General features: G+C 29.4%; 2 protein-coding genes across 2 annotated transcripts in view; one reads left to right on the top strand and one right to left on the bottom strand.

The window, feature by feature from the left end:
- The window catches only part of LOC112685051 (disintegrin and metalloproteinase domain-containing protein unc-71), a 236,039-nt gene that overhangs the window by 149,230 nt on the left and 65,192 nt on the right, over positions 1-21,617 (top strand). Inside the window, 2 exon segments of the mRNA XM_025556814.1 lie at positions 20,218-20,366; positions 20,756-20,827. Coding sequence (XP_025412599.1) covers positions 20,218-20,366; positions 20,756-20,827 — 221 coding nt within the window.
- Positions 7,605-8,152, bottom strand: LOC112685052. Its single transcript, XM_025556815.1, has one exon. It carries the CDS (start codon positions 7,949-7,951, stop codon positions 7,628-7,630), a length of 324 nt encoding a protein of 107 aa, XP_025412600.1. The 5' UTR covers positions 7,952-8,152; the 3' UTR covers positions 7,605-7,627.

The raw sequence follows: 21,617 nt of genomic DNA on the forward strand, positions 1-21,617 counted from the left end.
GTTTATTGTTATATAAAATTTGGAATATTCGACTGTCAACGAATCGATAGGTATTGTAATTTTCTTTATTTAATTATATTTAATTAAGTAATAATGTATTGAAATAAATTTAAATGTATTAGGTTTGTTTTTTAATTATTTACGTATGTTATTTGAATGGTGTCCAATTTTTCAAATGATAGTGAAAGGTCAATGAAACTAAGGACAATTTTAAACAAACATATATAGTTGAGAATATCTTTGCTCTGTTTCGGAAAATAAAGTTTCGTTGAGCACCGTTTTTAAAATGACAATTACACAATAAAATTATAAATATGGTTACGTTGAGATGATTCGTCTATCAACGTAAATCAACATTCATTAAAATACATTTCTCAGAACGGCAACACACGGGCGATATTTTACCACGCTGTAATTTTACGGCACATTTTGTTGAAATGTACATTAAAATGAATAAAGCACGATACACGAGTGTCGCGCCGTAAAATCAGCGCACGACATTTCGAAAACTCGCGTTCACCATGACTTCACTGCGCGATAAGGATTTCTCGTTTTATTTATCAGAATATATGAGTGACAACACACGGGCGGTAATCAACGTGTGATAGAATGTTATTTTTCGTTCAAACGTAATCATTGTTGCGTAACTTGTTTGCTCTTCTGTAAAGGTGTCGATCAATTTTAACATGGACTTGTCAAATGAATACTCTCAAATTTTTAACAAGGATATAGTAAATATAACATAAATAGAGAGAGAGGCCATTATTATGGGAAAAGTTATTGTACTCAGACCGAAACGAAAGAATGAAAAGAGTCATTTTTCTGTTTGATTTTTTTCTTTTTTTATAAAAAAACAGTAGCCTAGAAACCAAAAAATATTTTCGTCTGCCATCATTTTACGAGTAATTATAAAGTTCGTGAAGTCGGCCCATCTAAATATTGCATTTTTTTTTTTTTTTTAAATAAGTGCCATTATTTTGCAAGTCAATTTTTAGAATTTAAAAATCCAAACTTTCACTGTGAAACCAAAAAATTAAAAGTTGATCCAACATCAGGTATCCCACCCGTTTTGGCATAGAACTGTAAAATCAGTACTAAACGAAAATTCATGGTTAGCAAGAATTTTAAAGTCATTCAATTGGCCACTTACTTTTGAAGTTTTGCAATTTACATAATGTTTTGACTCATAACTGGGAAGTAGGTTTCAATAACAGCATATGTTTATAGCAAGTATTTGCCGCCCACATGCTCTAATATTCAATAACTGCTACAACAAAAGTATCTAGTTAAAAGAAAAAAAAATGTAAATTTATAACTGTTTTTTTTTTTTTTTTTGTATTTCAATTATGGTCCATTATATTAATTATTATATATGAAGTACTTTTTTTTTAACATTTAATAAAAAAACCGAATGACTGTCACACTTAATTAGCACTTCAGTGTCAAATAGCAACCTTTTATTGAAACTTTAGCATCAATTTGTCAATTATATTGTTATGGGTATTCTTTTTGTATAAATAAAACTGCTAACTACTCAATCGTTCTTGGTAAATTATAACACTTAAGTCAGTTTAAATTACTGTAGAGAGAGCTGAGAAAATTTATTAGATGCAGTATTTGTAGAAATGGCTTAACAAATCATTGATATATTTGAATAACATGGAAATCATTTTTGAATATATATATATATATATATATAATATAAAAACAGTATTAAAATATAATAATGATATATGTTACGTACGACCGTTTTGCAACGACTACGGTATCCTAATAGTTTTGACTGATAAAAATTGTTTTGTCTTGACTGACAGAATAGAGCATGTTTTGATAAAACACGATTAGTCATGACTAGAATTAACTAAAGAGCAAAAATGTTTTATTTTGACTATGACTTATCAGTGTACAGGTTTTCACTGAATTACATGAGTTCTATTTTTGATTAGTCTTATAAAGCTGCCTAAATCTGCTTTAAGCAGTTTTGCTCTTTTGATGTGCGGCCAGTTAGGCGCAAACGTGTAATCACACACTGAAATATTTTTGTTCAAATAGCCAACATGAAAAATATCACGTGGTCTGATATCGTCCATGAGTTACCAGCATAACATTAATTTACATTGCATACTATATATTGATTAATTTTTTTTATAACTAGTCATAGAATATGAGTTTGAACATATGATTCGAGTACATTTAATAATTAAATAAAAACTACTGAGAATGAAAACGTTTCGGGTAATAAATTCTCAAGCATATGACGATAGGAAGCATTTTATAGATTTATATTCCATATGATCGAGACACGAATACGAAATGAGTGTGAACGATACTAAAAAATGCTTCCGGTGGCTTTCCTTTACGAATTTGCATTTGCCTTTGGGGAAAACTTTTGCGCGAATCGATATTGGTTTATTTATTTATTTATGTATTTATTTTTTTTTTAAGCGAAGTTAGAGTTCAAAGTGAAAACCAGAGTCCGATTTTTACACATACACTAACATACACTCTTTCATCTCTCTCCATTTTGAGAGAATTTTCCCGGGAGACACATAAATTAAAGAGGGGTTCGGTAACAGTTGACTTTTTTTTTCTTCTATGTACCACGGGTAGAGAGAAGATTGAGCGGTCTTCTTGCCAGATAACCCACAATAAATAGCAAATCATATAGCCATAAATAATCCCCTGTAGTACCATGTCTGTCGAATACTATGTAAAATAAAATCAAAATCTTCTTCTTTAAAAAAAAAAAAACAAAACAAAAATATCATACCTATACTGTATAAAATATATGTGTATTATATATAGCAATCGAGACACTTTTGACTAGTTGTCAAAATCTATTGTTCTGTTTTCTGTGTATTTTTTCTTTATTATACTCAGAGTAGTATTGCATATGATAGCTTAAAAATGAAATCCGTATTGTACGTCGATATTACAATAGTCCCAACAAAGTTATTGTTCAATATTTTTTTTCAGTTTTTATTAATACCCAAGATTAGTGAGTAAATGAAATATTATTAGACATTTTCCCTAAAACATTGTGTTTTTCCTGGAATGTTAAATATACTTCAACAGTATTTACTGTTTTCAATTTTTATACTAATTTCTTATGGTAATACTTTTAAATTTATAAATTATATTTATTTTAAAAATCAAGGATTGATTTTTTTGTAATTTATATGATCAAATTAATCCATAAATTATCAATAAATTAAAATTAGACAATAATTATTATTAATATTATACTAAATACATTTATTTTCTATTAAAATATAAAACTTTTTAAATGATAAGTAACATCATTGGGTGACAAAAGAAAAGAAAACATTATATCCAATAATTATTTACTAAAGTTCTAAATATAGAACGAACACATACATTTATATTTATTAGGTATTTTAGTTACACAAAAATACATTAAATATGGTAAAAATTAATAGCAAAAGTTTGAGAAGAGGTTTTACCAAAATTGTTTTCACAAACTGTTGCAAAAGAACAATGTATAAATAAATTCGTAAACTAAATTTACACAGAGTCTGTGGAAAGTTTAAAACTTTTCCATTTTGCTTTTAAATTCATAATACAATTCTCAAAAATAATTAAGACAAATACTTGAGATAGTTTGAATAATACTGAATTTTAATTACAATTTTTTTTTTCATATGAATAAATAATTAGCTAATGTGTGTGTATTGAGTATCATAATAGATTACGATATAGTTTGTTTAATAAGTTATTTAACAATAACATCTTTTTAACATGTTAATTAAAAATTATAGCCAAAAGTAAAAGTCTATCTAGTATAACTGAAACAAAAGATAAATATTATACATATTATTGTAAAGTTAAACTTATTGAATATATTTAAATGATAATTTGTGTAGTACAAATGTATTATTAAATTCATACATCAATGAAATATATAAAACCATGGTTTACTGTATGATTATAAAAGAACATATTTTATTATCTAGATTATTATTGTTATTGTATTTATACTTTTTCTACTAATGTTATAATATCTAAATAATCTGTCAATATCGAGTCTAAGAACTAAAATATTATGTAAATTAACAGATAGTGAAATGGTAGATTTGTTGCAATGAGTTTTATTATGATTAAACCAGCATCAGAGGTATAAATTGTGTACGAAGAAACACTCCAAATACATATTTTAAACTCAATTCCATTTTATTTTTTTAATAAAACTACTTGCTAGCGGTTAACCATATATCATTTTATAATATATTTATATGAAAATAAAAATGATTAAAGAATAGAATTTGAACACCTTTTGGTATTTTACTTGGATTATTTTAGTTGAAATTTGTTCACGAATATTATAGTTAAATAATAGAAATAATTAAAAATATTATTCTATGTCATATAATATTGTTTTATCTTACATCTAATATGACATAAAAAGGTTTTAAAAATTGTATTTAATTCTACTTATTTAATGCATAGAACAAACTCTAACTGTTCATGTGTTAATAACCTAATTTTTTATTTCATTTAAATACGATATAAATATGACCGCCACCTATAGTGGATATATGGTTAATATGACATACTAGTTAGCTCAATAATTTTAAAAGTAATATAAAAATAAAAATAAATATGAAAACAACTGAAATATTATGATTAATGACTCATGTACTACATTACACTCACATATGATTAATGTACTTGATATAAAAATGAAAAGTAAACGAGCGAGTTCTATAAGCACTCCATTATAACATATTTTTTCACAGTTGAAATATAAGTTTTATCATAATAATTTTGAAAGATTTTTTTTTCTTATGCGTACAATAAAAATTATCCATAAGTATTTATTTAATTATATACAATCATACTAAGTTCATACACATTTCACAACATACTATATCGTAAATATATCATTTCAATGTAATAAAAACGAGCAAACCCAGAGTAAAGCTAAATCAATGTTTTGTTTCGCTGTAATGATAAATTAAAAAAATATATATATAAAAATATCACAACTTTAATAGCGTCAAAATGGTTTCCTTTATAAACTGTGTTTTTTGTAGTATTTCATATTCACGTGTGTTTATGTAGTGTCTTTTAATTATTATTATTTTTTAATTATGTTCACTGCTGTTCTTGTGCTCAAATAATGCATTTCTTCAAATTCAGATTTTTGGAAAACTCGCATTGATCACCACGTATTTTCATGTTGTACTTTTCGATGCTGTCTTAATAAATAGAAAATATTATAACACTTTTAAATTTCATATTACACACGTCACGTTTTATGCCGATCACCGTGTGTGTCATGCAAGCAATTTTAAGCGATTATCTACAGCAGGGACATTGCATTCTATTGCGTTGGATCGTGCGACTCGCGCAACAACGATATAACGACGATCAACCGAAAATTTACTGTTCACTATACATAAATATCGATGTGTGTGCGTGTAGGGTTTAAAATTAATTTATCCGTGCCGCCGTCGGCCACCGCGCGTTTCCAGGCCTTTATGATTTATCCAACGTATAAATAGTGATCACGATAATAATTATTCATGAATGGCAATCGGCCGTCAGCGGAGGTACAACTTATTATCATATTGTTACGTTTGCGTCGTCCGCTGTGCTGCTACTGTTGTTGCGACAGGCCAGTAAAACCTGTGCCAGGTAAACAACGTAATAACTTCTCGGTCTATCTGACCGTTCGTCCGTCTGCGCGTCCGAGAATTGGAAATCATCGTAAATCACACCACGACGACGACGTTCGCGTGATGATTTCTGCGAGTGCAACAAGTGCGCGATTGAAATTCGATTGCACGCGCGCGGCCATTGGGTATCGAACGCGAAATGAATAAGTCCCGAAGATTAATATGGGCCCGGTTCTGGTACGTCCCTTACGTTGACCGGTAGTTGACCGGCAGTTGTGGACCGTCACCTGTCGCCAAGGCAGGGCAAGGTTCGCGTGCGCGTCCCCGGGATACGGGATTCGTGATTTTTCCCTGTGTGCGTCGTCGCGCACCATCGTCGTGCACCGTGTGTTCTACGCAAGGGCGGTTCATCAGGGGAGACTTTGAGACAGCGTCTTTCCCTAAAAAAAAAAAATAGCTATTTTAAAATACATAGAAATATTTTTATTTTTATTGTAAATACTCTCGTATGTTATAACGTTTTCTATATTTACTATTATAAATTTAAGGTCATAAAATATAAAACTTATAAATAGCTATTTCAATGGAAACACTATTTTAGTAATATCGCCGACGGTCGCCGTTTCAGTGAAACTGACATCCGACAGGTTCAATCGTAACATGTTTAATAGTTTGGTTTGTTGGACGAACGGGCCGGGGAGAATAATCCGCCTATTATATACGCTATTTAAACTGAATTCGACAATAATTTCCAGTGCCGTCGTTAGTCACCGTACACCGTCATCTACGAATTCGTAGATAAAAAGAAATTGCAGAATTGAATTAGTTTATAAAAAAAATTACCATTAAATTGATTTAAAAATATTAAATTAAGTATTAAGTATAACTAATCTTCCGATGAAAGACGTTTTCTTGTTCGTTGTTGTATGGAGTTTATGTTAAATAATTCAAGTGTCTCCCCAGAATATTTACTACGAGCCGCTACTGGTTATACGGCCGCTGTTTCCGATCAGTATCCACGTGAGATCCTATTGCGTGTTCGTTGGGCGTTGCTTTCGTTTTATTTTATTCGCCGTCGATGATCACTGAAAATATCCAATCGACGCGTTATGGATCAAACGCACTTTTTCAACGCTGACCTGAACTTGTTCGGTTTTTCGTGCACGCCTCAACAACTATTCGATAGGATCGTGCGGAACGAGTTTTGAGTTTTTTAAATAATATTACAATCACTGTTCAAAACGAATGAAGTTTCTCAATCGTATCCAACCATCTTTTTTTTCCTCCTTTTCCTTCAACGTTCGTTTTCATCTCTCGTCTTATCATACACCCAAACTATCTCAGTCTATTTTCTCTCATCTTGTCCATTACAGACGCTACACCAATATTGCCTTTCACATATTCGTTCCTTATACTATCTTCTTTTGTCACTCCACTCACCCATCTAAGCATTCTCATTTCCACAATACTCATGTTCTGTTCTATTCTCCTGTAAACCGCCCAACACTCTGAACCATTGGTCTCGCTACACTCATCTAAAATTTACCTTTCAGTCTCATTGGAATTATCTTATCGCATAAAACGTCCGACGCTTCTCCCCGTTTTATCCAACCACACTTAATCCTATTTTTACATCCATGCCAATCATCCTTTTATACAAATGATTTATTAATAAACAATAAATTTAAGTTACAATATACGAGTATTAAATATTGTAAACTGGCTATTAATAAAATTATTTATATGTACATGCATATAATATATTATTTGAAATGTTATACCGTCCATAAAATATAAATAAACTAGCAGACCCGGCGAACTCCGTTTCGCCACCAGATTCGTTTTATGTAACATTTCGTTTGGTGATTAAAAGATAAAGAAAAAAATTTTTTTTGTTATATATTTGAAAAGGAAAATATTTATTTCATTTCACAACAGTAATAAATTCATTTCAATTACCTACTAAAATGAAGTGTTATTTAATTGTTTCATTGTAGTGCTCTTTGGTAAACCACATTTTTTGTTTTTTGGTCTGACGTTAACACAAACAAAGCGGATGGTTTCCCAACTCGTGAACACGCAACGTATAACTGTCCATGTGAAAAACAATGATTTTCCAAATTTATCCCGCAAACACTAAGCGATTGGCCTTGCGACTTATTAATTGTCATTGCGAACGCAAGGCGAACTGGGAATTGCAATCGTTTGAAGTCAAACGGAAGATCAGTCGGAATCATTGGTATTCGAGGAATACATACATTTTCACCTGCGTACTTTCCGTTAATAATGGTTGCCTCAATTAAATTCGGCATAAGTCTCTTTACCGAAAGTCGAGTACCGTTGCAAAGTCGCGGTGGATTCAAATTACGCAGTATCAAAATAACTGTACCAACTTTCAGTTGCAAGTTATGTGGTGGAAATCCTGGTATCTCCAGAGAGTTCAAAAACTCCGTTGGATAATTTACTACATCATCGGGATTTGTTATTGAATCAACGGATTTGTATGTCACCAAATCGCCAACAATTTTTGATTGAATGGTGAAATTCAGTGCGTGGACATCATTATTCTTTGCTGCAAGAATTGCTCGTTGACTTAACCAAGCATAATTCTTATAATTCTCACTAATGTTTGGGAAAACATTTTCAATAAGAACTAATTGAGTGTCTACAAATCGGCAAAAGTCGTTGGTAAGAGTAATTAATCCAGATGTCGCATCAACTGGGACTTTTCCATTTCCAAGATCTAACAATTGTTTGGAAAATTGTGCAGCACTTTGATCATTTTGAAGTTGAACTCTCATATTAGTGGTTAGCGATAATGTTTTTACGTTATTCCATAAAGGTGATGCCTTTAGGCAAGCATTCAATTCATCTGCAGGCGTTCCACGGGGAACTACTGGCAACGTCTGCCTGAAATCGCCTGCCAACAATATCATCAAGCCGCCAAAGATGTTGTTATTTCTCCGAAGATCCTTCAGTGTGAAGTTAAGTGCTTCAAGTGATTTCTTATGTGCCATTGTGCACTCATCCCAAACAATGAGCTTGCATTGCATTAACAATTTTCCCATTGCACTGGATCGGGAAATATTGCACGTTGGAGTATCAATTGTGTTTAAATTGAGTGGCAACTTAAGCGCAGAATGTGCAGTACGACCGCCATCTAGAAGAGTCGCCGCAATTCCAGATGATGCTAACGCCAAAGCTATGTCACATCTTGATCGAATAGTGGCCAAAATCAATGAAATGACAAATGTTTTCCCTGTTCCTCCAGGTGCATCCAGGAAGAATAGACCACCAGTATTATTGTCCACCGCTTGCATTAATGTTTTGTATACTTGTTTTTGCTGTTCATTCAGCAACGGAACATTATTTCTAACGAATTCCTGCAATGTATCAACATTGTATTGCAGCTCTCGATTTAATTCTTGGTTGAATGCATCGTGCATCGATCGATTTGGCGCAATCATTCCTACTTCAATCAGTAGCTTGTTTGCAATAGTCAAGCATTGATCCTCAATCAGAATCAATCCTTCATTGTAGATTTCATCGGTTATTTGGATGTCAGGATTATTCGTTTGAATACGCAAGCGATGCAAGATATCTTCACATATGGCGTCTTTGTATTTGTTCCATAACTGAATTGGTTGTGAAGGAAAACATGTGGTGATGATAATTGCGAACAGCGTTCGTATTTGGTACGCATTTGATGAAACAACTGAATCTGCAAGTGTTAAATCCCAATGAGAATCGTTCTCCAGCAAACCCAATAGTTGACATGCTTCTCGATATGTTTGGCATTGGTGGCCATTCACAGTTTTCAAATGCGCAAATGATTTCGGTCCACGTACATTTACTAACAGCAGTCGCAAATAAAAACATTCATCGTTTCTAGGATGAACAGTGTACATACGACCTAGTGCATCAGTTGAAAACACCTGTGGCCAGTCTGGAACTGGGGTTCCTTGTTTGCGACGTTGGAATTTCTTTGTTGATTGATTCCAAGTGTAATACTTGGGCATTTCAACGTACATCAGCGTCGCTGCGAATGGATCTGCTTCACACATTGCAAAGAAGCTAGTCAATGTTGTCGATGGTGGTCTCTCAGCTCGTTGTGCCGCATTAGCCTCAGTGAAGTAAACTCTTTGGCCATTTTCCAAATGCACTGCTAAATGTACAACTGTGGGATATCTTTCATGAATTTGAAATGACAATAATCGCCACAGTGCTTCATTAGTACTGACGTATCTGCCCATTTGGAAGTTGCTGATTTCGTCATTCACATTTTCCGACGCAATACCAAACACAGCCATGTCGCTGCCTTTTGTGACGTACTTGCACAAATATTTGATTGATTTGGCCGAATGACAACTCTCAACGTTTGCATGTGTTTCGAAAATTCGTGATAGCAGCGGGCAATATGGTACAATGAATTCATTTCCGATCTCAATCTCTTGATTTTGAACTTTAACTTTGATAGTTCGACCGTTATCTTCTTTTGAACGCCGACGATAAACTGGATATCCATCGTTCCCTGTGACTGTTTCAGCAACTAACGGTCGCGGATATCGTTTTGTGCATTTTCCATCAGCCATGCAAGGCGATAATGGATTTAATGCACCGCACGGTCCATGCACCATCTGTGTCGTCACAATGTCGTGTAGACGGGGATCAGTGACTGGATCAGGAATTTCAGCTGATATGATGTCATCCACTTCATTTGAATGTAATTTGTTCAGCAACCAAATTAGGATATGAGCATGCGGTAGTCCACGCTTCTGCCATTCCACCGAGTACATATAACAACGTGTGTCACCAAAAACTCGACTTTTCACTTGCGCAGCACAATCCAACCGTTTCTCTTTTGAACTTTACCGCATTGCAATATCGGCATATAGTCGTCATTCGTCCAATATCTAAATTTTCATCATCACTGTAGTTCGCAGTGGGATCATATTGGAATGCCAAGCGATTGTATGATGCCAATGATCTTCGTGTGCTCACGCGATGTCTCAATCGGTCATTTTCTCTTATTATATTTTTTCTTTCTTCTCTTAAGTTCCTTGAATAGACTTGTTGCTGGCTTGCATGTCTTGTGCGGCGGCCGATGTTCGCACGTCGTTCTCTAGGCATTTTGGACTATGGACAGAGTGTTGAATTTAACTTCAAATGCACGATCCACATAATTTACACTGAGCTTAAATGAAATTAACTGAGCAGAGAATAATGACTATCTATCACACACTTTATCACGCACCGTTGCTATTGGTTTGAAGTACATGCTATGTATAATAGATGGCGCTGTATGTGAAAAACGATTTCCCCAATTTTCTGTTGAATTTTTCCTGAATTTTCCAGAATTTTCTTTGCTATAAACCTCACGGAGCCCAAGACCTTTCCAACGAATGTAAAACCGTGGAAATCGGTTCGTGCGTTCTGGAGTTATAGCGTCAGGGAGGAAAACCGGACTTATTTTTATATAATAGATTATATCCTCATAATGTAATTTGTGATACAATAATAATAATAATAATAAGAATAAGAATAATAATCAGAGCTCGAAAGTTGTAGCACTAAAAATGTTACTTTTTAGCTCTTAAATATGCACTTAAAAACTCTAAAATATGCGCTATAAATAGCACGAAAAATCAAAAAATATGCATTTAACTTGAAAACAATGTAATTTTTTAAATTGTTGGGCTCATTATTCTGGGCTGATTGAATTATAAACTGTTAACAAAAATTTTAAATTACTTAAATATTTTTTTTTTGTCATATTTGTTTTTTATTTATACAATCTGTATAAAAAATATAATTACAATAAGCACAATGGAGGGGTAATACAATTATAGGGCATTGGTCATGGTTGGCTTGAAGAAGAAGCTATTCATTAGTAGCACTTCATAACGGGATGGTGGACTAGTCAACTAGTAGGTCACGGCACCAGCTACGCTTTAAACGTCGGCCAGGGTCGCCCGGGATTGTTCGAGAAGATAGGTTTTGGATGAGAGGGTTTCGGTGATTTTACTTAAATATATTTGTAAAAATGTACTTATTATTAAATTATTTTATATATTTACCTTGGAAATTATCCTAAATTATTAAAATGTTTGATAATCTAATGCAATGATATAATAAGGGAATAACAATGACGTCACTAACTATTAATACATCAAATTGTCGATGAAAACATAAAATAATATTTGATGAGGATTATTGATTTCCAATAATTAAAATATTTTTTAAAAACATAACCAAGTAAATACAATTATTATTAACAAAATGTGATTATTTTCTACATTATGTAAAAATATACCTGAAAATAGCACTATAAACCCTAAATTAGCAAAATAGCAATAAAACCTGTAAATATGCAAAAAAATAGCAAAATTAAATTTTGTGCATGATATCCGAGTAGTGAGAAACATATTTGTATCTTACTTTAGATGAACCAAGAAAATATGCATTTGCTAGAAATTCCGAGCCCTGATAATAATAAACTAAACGTACTAAAATTTAGTATGTTTAGTTTATTATTACTTAGTAACTAAATTTACAATTTAAGAAGTAACACTCTTGATCACTTGTATTGTAATGTTACCATTGTGCATGAGATGACGGGTAATAATATTATAAATAACGTTATTGTTTAGAATTTATACATTATATCGTGAAACCCACATTCAATACGTGGGGTTGGAACAATGCATGCAAATCACTTCTTTTTCTTTTCGGGGACTAACATAGTTATCTTGTATGTTATCCCATTTATGTACATCAAAAGTATACGACCGGACGCAGCTTAATTTTCTATTAATACTATCCCGACTGCTGCGAAAGAAAATTAAATCGAATCGCAATTTTATCAGTCATTCAAGCGACCATCAATTGATTCTGATTACGTTTTACCTTCTCTTTTAGTTCTTTTCTAGATCAGAGCTCGAAGCTTTCTCCCCAAGCTCAAATTCTATCCATTCTCCCTCCACCAGATTACTGTGTGCCAACAATGTATTGTATAAACATCGTTATCCCTTCAAATTCACTAAATTGTTCTTTGACGCTTATTGGCCGAAAAGCAAAGTACTTTGTCCTTATTTCAAATGCAGTTATTATCTAATAGTAACTGTTGAGCGAGGTCCTGAATTCAAACTTGGTCGGGGTGACCACGCTTCAACTGGTGACGGATATAAAATATCAAACAAAAAAGTTGACTGTATTAAATTATAAAACCTTTATTATAATCAAAACGCGGCAACAACCAACGTATATAAAAATTACTAGTAAATATTACTTACACGGTAACAACAAACATATACAACAAAAAAACCGAACATGATAGTAATAATATAATCGCACAACAGATTAAAATTAACTGTGTCTACCTGGTGACGACGGTGTGAATTTATAGCCAGTCGCCACCAGATTAGAAGGTAGGTAGAACGATAGGTCGGTTCTAGAATATTCGAGACAATACTTATGATAGATAAAAATAGGCACCGTACCTGTCCGTCTCGAATATTCTAAAAAAATTGAGACTATTCTCTTCAATTATCGAACTGTACCCAACAGTAATATTTGATTTAAAATATTGTACAAGTAGAATAATGCATATTAATTATACGCGTATAGACGGTTACATTATTGATTATTTCTACCAGTTTAACTGACTCGTACTATTAACTATCAATGATAGTTACTATCATAGTTATAAATGACAAATAATGTTATATAGGGGTAATATATAAAACGTTTTTCATTTATATCGGTGTAAAACTGTATACATTAGAATTTCGGATTAAAACAAAAATTTGACTTAAATAAATACAATTATTTCAAATTCAGTATTATAGGTATTGCATTCAACTCGATATTCGATATTCATATATACATCTACGTATATCTAAAAATGTTTTCATGAATCTATCATTGAGTAGAATACGATTCCGTCCGTTTATTGTTTAAAATGATTTTTTTTGCGCCAGGTTTAGGAGACAGTTCCGTATTGTATTGTATTGTATTGTATTGTATTGTGCAACTTTGTCTCAGTAAAAATATAGTTCTGTATGTTATTTATTTATAATTTTTTTTTTTTTTTTTGGTAAATTTTAACTTGAATAATAAAAGACATGATTGTTTTATTACTGATTTGTTTTATTACAGTCACCGGGGTGCTATATATCAGATAATGTGAAATTATTACAGTATATTAGGATTTAACGAACGTCCAATTCTGTATTTCTTTTGATAATAATCTCTAAAATGACAAAAGTTATGTTAAAATTAATTAGAATTGAACTTATAAAAACAAATTTTGAAGTATTACATAAGTTATATAATATTTGTTTTGTAGATTTAAAAAATAAATAATATTTTCTCCAGTTCTTTTAACACTATTGTTTCACCTTTATTCATAAATATAATTTTTTTTGACTCCCGAATGTATACAACTCATGTTTATTATACTTCATAGAAGATAGAACATAAGTAGATAAAAATTAACGTTAAATATTTCTTGGGAGCTCTACGAGAAATTTCTGCTTAAAAAAAGGCTTCGAGGCTGAAAAAGATTGAGAACTGCTGTTGTTAGGTGATTGAAATATTGTTATTTTAAATTCGTATTCATATTATTATTAACTGTGTATAATTATTAATATGTACATAAAAAAAATACAGTATTTTGCGAATTTCATATAAGAATAATGGAGACGAATTTATTGGACATCTGGCTAAAATAATTATTTGGTATACTATTTCTTCCATTCGAAAAATTCGAAGAAAGATTTTTGGAAGTAATGAGTACGTGTCTAAATGAAAATATATATTTTATAATTGCATACTGAAATCATACATAGAACCTGATTGTTCATTTCTACCTGAAATATGGGCAAGTAAACTACCATCAATTAATCCTAGGTAACATGAATTCGACAATATATTTTACTACTTAATTAATTGTAATATTTAAAAATTGTTTTTTAAAGCCACTAATGCAATAGAAAGTTTCCATAAAATAATGGAAAATTCCATAGTGATCATTCGCCAACACATGTAGTTATTTCTATACTTCTGTAGATACAAGCTAAATCAATGATCAAATATAATTCAATATTGGGAAACAAATACAAAAAAATGGAACCATTTGATTTAATACCTATAAATAAAGTTCTACAACATTTTAAAAATTATAAGTTTCATAATAATACTATAAAAAATTTAAATTCAATTGGCTATTTGTACCTATGGTGTAGACTTAAATAATTGTAATAATTTTATTTTATGTATATATATATAATTTTAATATTTTAACAGTAGAATAATAAATTTGGCATCGTTGCACCCAATTTCATATGGAATCATATTGTATTTCAATGAACAATAGGCTTTACGGAATCGTACTCCTCCCATATATTTTCACCAACACATATATTGTTTATTTTAAAATATAATGTTAGTTATAATTATTTGTTTCTTAAAGTTTAAGTGTATATATATTGACATTTTCTTAATAATTTACCGACAGCAGAAATTTTAATTTACAGAAAAATTTTAGTATATTATATTGGAATTAGTGTTAAATGAAAAATAAATCGTCGTAGCCGAATTATATTGCAATTCATACTTCTAAATTTAGATGAAAGATTAAAAATCTACTGTCATAATAATGAAAATACATGCTTCATTTGTTGTTTGTTTGCATAAAGATCAATTATTTTTGAAATTTTATTTTATATTAAGTATTATTATTAGAAAATATGTTGAACTAAATTATCTTATCATACAGTTACAATTTTTTTCATAGATTATTATGAGTATACTTATAAGTATATAATATTAAATTTAAACATTGCCTAGATCAATTTACCTAATATTTTTCTTTAGAATATAATTTGTGTAACATTTTTCTGAAAGTATTTTAACTTTTATTACCTACTTTTATAAATCTTATAAAATATAATGTTTTCAGTGATTTATTTATTTTTATTATTTTTTTTTTTTTTTTGCTGTACAGTTTTTATTATTTTTTAGTTTTATAATAGAATATTCAGTTTCTAAGTCATAATTTATATCAGTACCTAACCAATAAAACTAATTTCATATCTAAGTTTAAACCCTTTTCATAACTTTTTGGAGAATAATATATTATGACTAATTTTAAACCACTTACCATAAAACATAAAACATGATAAATACATAAAATTATACATATTATTAATAAAACCTTATCTAATTTATTGGTAATTTCTTCACATAATGAATAAACTGAGCATTATAATGTATTCTAACAATTTATTAGTTAAACCAAAATGCAATAAATGTCATCAAGGATATTTTGAGTCAGTAGGATGTTTAGTTAACAACAAATCATGTGGTTTGTAAATATATCAAATTAGATACCATTTTATATTGTATTTAAGTTTAATAAAATTAAAAAAACTTACTATCGTTACTATCTTAATAGTTAAAAATTTAAATAACTTATAGTGACCTATAATTTTGATTTAAAATTATTTATTTGTACATTTTATAATAATTTATTATTATTCATTATTTATTATTATTATTTGTTATAATATATATTGTGTCATTATTATTATTTATTAATTTACTTATAAATAAAAACGTTTTTTATTATTGAGATAAACCATAGTGAAGAAAAATATTAACGTTACGAATCATGTATACAATTTATTTATATTTTTTTACAAATTACATTTTTTTACAATAAATAAAAAAAGTTCAGAAGTGTAATGTAGCATGCATAAAGGACATTTATTATGTTTTGAAAATGTTTAATGTGAACATTTTTATAATTTTTATATATTTAATATTATTTTTGAACTCAGTCACATCAAACGAATAAAAAAATAAATGTTTTTCACTGAACCCTGATTTTTTAATACTTTTTAAATTCAATATCAAAATCGTGTTTTGTAAAAAATAATAATTTTTTGTTCACCCTAAGCTGAGGTTAGCGATGTAGTTTAATAATTACTTATCATAGAAATCATATAATTTTGTTGTTAAATTCATAAAGTATTCATGTTTAACAAATAAATATATTATCAAGTTCCTAATGATTACATATTCGTACATTTAATAATTTTATATATCAAATTCTAGAAGAATAATTACAAGTACGTACAAATAGCGTATACTATTTAATTATATAGTCTTTAATTAGGTCCAAGACTAATTATATTCCAAGTAGCAATATATGTATAACATGTAATAATAAACATAAATTAAGTCATTATAATTTGAAGATTATATTCTAGAATTAAGTATTATTAATATATATTTTATAGCTTTTGAAGCATATTACGTTAAAAGTAAAAATCGAAGTTAGGAGTATTGTTTTAAAAGATACTTGTATGATATGTTTTTAAACAGAACTTCACGAAATTATTTTTACTTAGATTAGTATAAAATAGTTGTAGATAGAGGGCATAATATACATAACAATATTATAAAATTAATTTGTCCTGATAATTCAGGCAGTACATTTTAATCATTTATTAATTTACCGATACCTGGATATTGTATATTTCCATACTGTCCATATTGTCATCTTCATTCTTACGATAACGATAGAATTTTACATAATACAGTCATCTTGAACATTTATGACTTATCTAGCATCAATTATCTATCAGACCTACTATATTAACAGAAGTAGAACGTGGCGTAGGTATACACAATAAGGACAATTTGATCGAAATGTTTTTTTTTTATCGACATGATTTTATAAATAATGGGTTTTCATTTTATTACACAACACTTAGACGTTTATTTTCAGATTTATTCTTCATAATAAAAGTCCGAAAGTATTTTTAATGGAAATAAAGAGTAAAAGTTAGATTATTTCAATAACATTCGTTCACTAATCTTTTACATTGGTTTTTTTCAGTAATTGAGAATAATTGATACAATTATACATGATAAAAACTTAAAATTTCAAACTAAGAGCTTTTTTTTTTCTTAAAAAAAATCTTTTGGTTTAATTTAGAATTGAAACATAGCGGAAATTGCAATTTTTTGATTAGAAAAGGATTTTTACATTTTATGTTACACAGAATATTTTATAAAACAAAATTATATCTTCATTTATGAATTTCCCGTAAATTATTAACACGACTGTAAATCACGCCAAAAATAATAGGATATTCACTATTTTGAAACTTAACCTATATAATATTCACTTTACATTAAATCTATTTTAGTCATACTTCATTGCCAAAGCTAGACGATAATTGGTGATGGAAACCAATACACACTACTAATTATAGTACCTATGTTATTTTAGATATTATATTATAAAATATATAGAATTCGTTTGGAGCTAATGTGATTGATTTTTAACTAACAGAAAATATAATTTATCGTCGTTATAGTTGATGAAAAAAATTAAATAAATTATAATAACTTGTAAGAATGCATGACATAAGTTCTAGAAAAGATTCTTTACATTTTTTTATAAGATGAAATAGTTTTTTTATAGATTTTTATTGAAAATTACGAAACTAATTCGATGTATATGAAAATTTATAAAAATTAAGGCAAAATGTAAAAAAAAATAATGTGACTCAAATTTTAAATTTTACTCTTAAGAAAAAGCTGTGTGTAATGCATTTGTATTCGTGGGATTTTTAAAAGATGTAAATCAGCTTAAAACTGATATTTTTATAGACATATCGTAGAGTGATAATCAGGGTTTTTTCGTTATCGATCCCTGGTTGACTTTTCCATCTCACGATCGGAGTCGATACAAAGAGTATAGTTATTGTATTCGAGATTTACTAGGTTATACATTATAATATCTTCTTTACTAATCGATGCTCTTTGCGTTTCTTCATCATTTTTTTTCGTGTTTTTTGAAAAAAAATATCCATCTTCTTTCACAGAAATATTATTTTTGGTACACAAAATACAACCTCAATTATTCTTGCCTGTACCTACCACAATTCAATTTGTCTTCAAATTATTAAGCGAAAATAGAATTTATAATCTTAAAATGACACCATTCCAAAAGACAAGACAATTATTATTACTATTATTACTATTATTTATAATATTTTTATATGAAATATCATAGTGTTTTTTTTTCTTTTTTCTAGTTCAATAAAATTGTATTTGCCAATACAATATATTAAGTACCTGATATTATACGATATATTCTAATTGGGACAGTATTATTCAGTAACCAAAACGTAAATTGTAGTCCAAGTATAAATGATTTTTAAAATATTGAAGATATTTTAGGACGGGGGTAAGGGTCTGGACCTTATGGACCCTCTGTCTGATATAACGCTGTACACGTTATAATTTCTTAAACTCCTTTATTTTACTTAAATATAATAATTTACTATTTCTTCTATCGGTATGTATAATTATAATGTGTTCATGAAAATTAAAATTGAAATTTAATTATATACGTGAAATAACCTAACTTTTCGAGAATATTATAAAATTTAACTATTACTTTGAAACGGAATTATAGCTCCTGCGAGACTACCAATATCTTACATTTAGTATGAATTACTTCTCGATAAAGATGTTTGTGATATTATGATTATTAGTCATTTATCAAATTTAATCGGTATTCAATACTAAATTAATTGTTATCTTGAATAACTTTTACGCTTATTATTTAGTAATATTAATGTTATTATTATAATCGTTATTTCCCACACAAACTAAGGAGTATCTGACTAGGTATAGATTTTAATTATTTTGTATTTATCATAACTTAATATAATTTGATAAGTTACTACGAATATACATAACAGCCAAATTTAGCAACTTTGTTTACTATAAAATGTATTCTATAAAAGTTAAATACCATTTTTGTTTCTAGACCAAAGTTTTACTTCTGAGGATTACATAAACTTACTTTTTAGCTTACGGATTATATATATTTATAAAAAAGAGTTTTATGCAATGATGATTTTTATGGTTCATTAAGAAAAATATAGATAACAGGTGTCCAGGTTTTCACGTCCAGATATCATTTCGACAGCGAGAAAATAAATTGTATACAGTTTATTCATCGATGATCAACTAATGTGTAAGATTACACTCACTAACTAAAATGTTTGATTCAAATCAATAGCTGCAAAATTCAGAAATCATTGAAAAATAAAATATAAAGTATAATTTATATGGATTGCTAGAATATAATGTTATTTTAAATTGTAACTTAACATCCAATTTTTATATTTAAGTTACACAAGTCCTATGCAAGTTATCAAAACAACTATTTGACTTTATAATGATAAGCTAAATATTAATAAAAAAAGTTATTAGACGAAGTATAAAATAAATATTGATTTTCTAGAAAACATTGAATGTTTTATTATGTGAACCGGAGAAATGCATAAGACATGTATGTCCATCGAATAAAAAAATTACAGAAAATATACGTGCATCTGTCAGATTCTATTAACTGTTTATACCAATTTTATTCTTCAGTCGTAGCAATCGATACAATTTTTATCTCTCGCAGTTATTTTGTGGAATGAAATACTCCATTTTACCAGCTGTTTTTATTATTTTCATTTATTTATTTTTGTTCTGTGTGCAGGGGAAGTGGAAAGACTCCTACGGGATTATCGACAGAACCAAGAGCTGGTGCGGAACATCGGAGCCAATTATTATCAGATCATCTACCCAGTACAAATCAGACATCATGACAAAATGGGCATCTCTACCCGAGAGGTAGGGTCACAGAAGGTAAGCTTCGGTAAAAGAGAAGTGTACGGGGAGAGGGGAAGAAATCGATGTCCTATTTTCTTTTTTCTCCGTATTCCGAAAAATATTTCAAAATATCATTCATATGCATTCGCATATGTTATTAAATATATTATATGGAAATACGTATACATATACACGTATATATGTGAGCATTTGTGAATTTATTTTTTACATACATTTCTATCATATTCCTTATATTTTTTTATCATATTCGTGTCATCTCGTCTTCCAAGTAATATAAATATTTATTTTTATTTTTACTTGCATCGAAAATATATACAAACACCTAAATCTTAATTTTACACAATACTTTAATAACTATAGTTTAAATAATTACTATAATATACTCAAAATTACTCCATTTTCAGTTTCCCAGCTCGGGGTTGCATGGATCTAATGAAGGATATTCTTCCGGCGGATCTTTTCGACCGAAATCTCGGGTAAGTGTGATATATTATATCAATTTACTTGAAAACCGAATATTTATGCATGCATGTATAGAAATCTTATTGCAAATGTGTATATTTATAAATATATATATGCAAATAATAATATTTACGAGCGTATCGTCGTCAAGAGTTATAAGGCAAAATGTACATCATATCGCAAACCAATTTTTATCAGTCAGCAGGGGGCTGATCATAGATAACAAAAAAGGTTCCGAAAAAAGGATAAATCGCACCCGTCCAATGTACATCGTGTGTTAGCGATAGCGCTCCACGTGGGGTTAAATAATGAAAGTGATGATATACCCACAGTTTTAAGGATCAGGAACGTTTTGAAAACCGAAAAAATTGTACATATATTTATTCAGACAATATTAATATGTTGCGCAAGCTTGACTTACCAAGAAGATAATGAAAAACAAAATGCATGATTAATTTATCATATACACTTTTAGTGAATGTACAATGTTCCAACACTCATTTTAAAATAATATTACAGGGTGTCACACCGTGTCTTATCGATTTTTGTATCAACAGTTAATATTGAAATTTTTTAATTTTAATTTTTTCAATTGTATTTTGTATTAGGAGGACACGCTTATATCTAACTAGTAATAAAATTTTTATTTTCATCCCCCAAACACTCTGTATACAGATATGCCATAATTTCATTGTTAAAATTATTAGAGCCCACATGAATTCTGGACTGGAACCCGATTAAGCACGGTTGCAATCAAACAATAGGAACCAAAAAATAACCCAAAAACCACACGATTGAGCACAA

Source organism: Sipha flava, unplaced genomic scaffold (genome assembly GCF_003268045.1).
Source record: "Sipha flava isolate LNK unplaced genomic scaffold, YSA_version1 263_pilon_pilon, whole genome shotgun sequence".
Lineage (NCBI taxonomy): Eukaryota > Metazoa > Arthropoda > Insecta > Hemiptera > Aphididae > Sipha > Sipha flava.

Coding starts and splice junctions, on each gene's coding strand:
- LOC112685052 (XM_025556815.1), bottom strand. CDS start 7,951: ATGCCGAATTTAATTGAGGCAACCATTATTAACGGAAAGTACGCAGGT.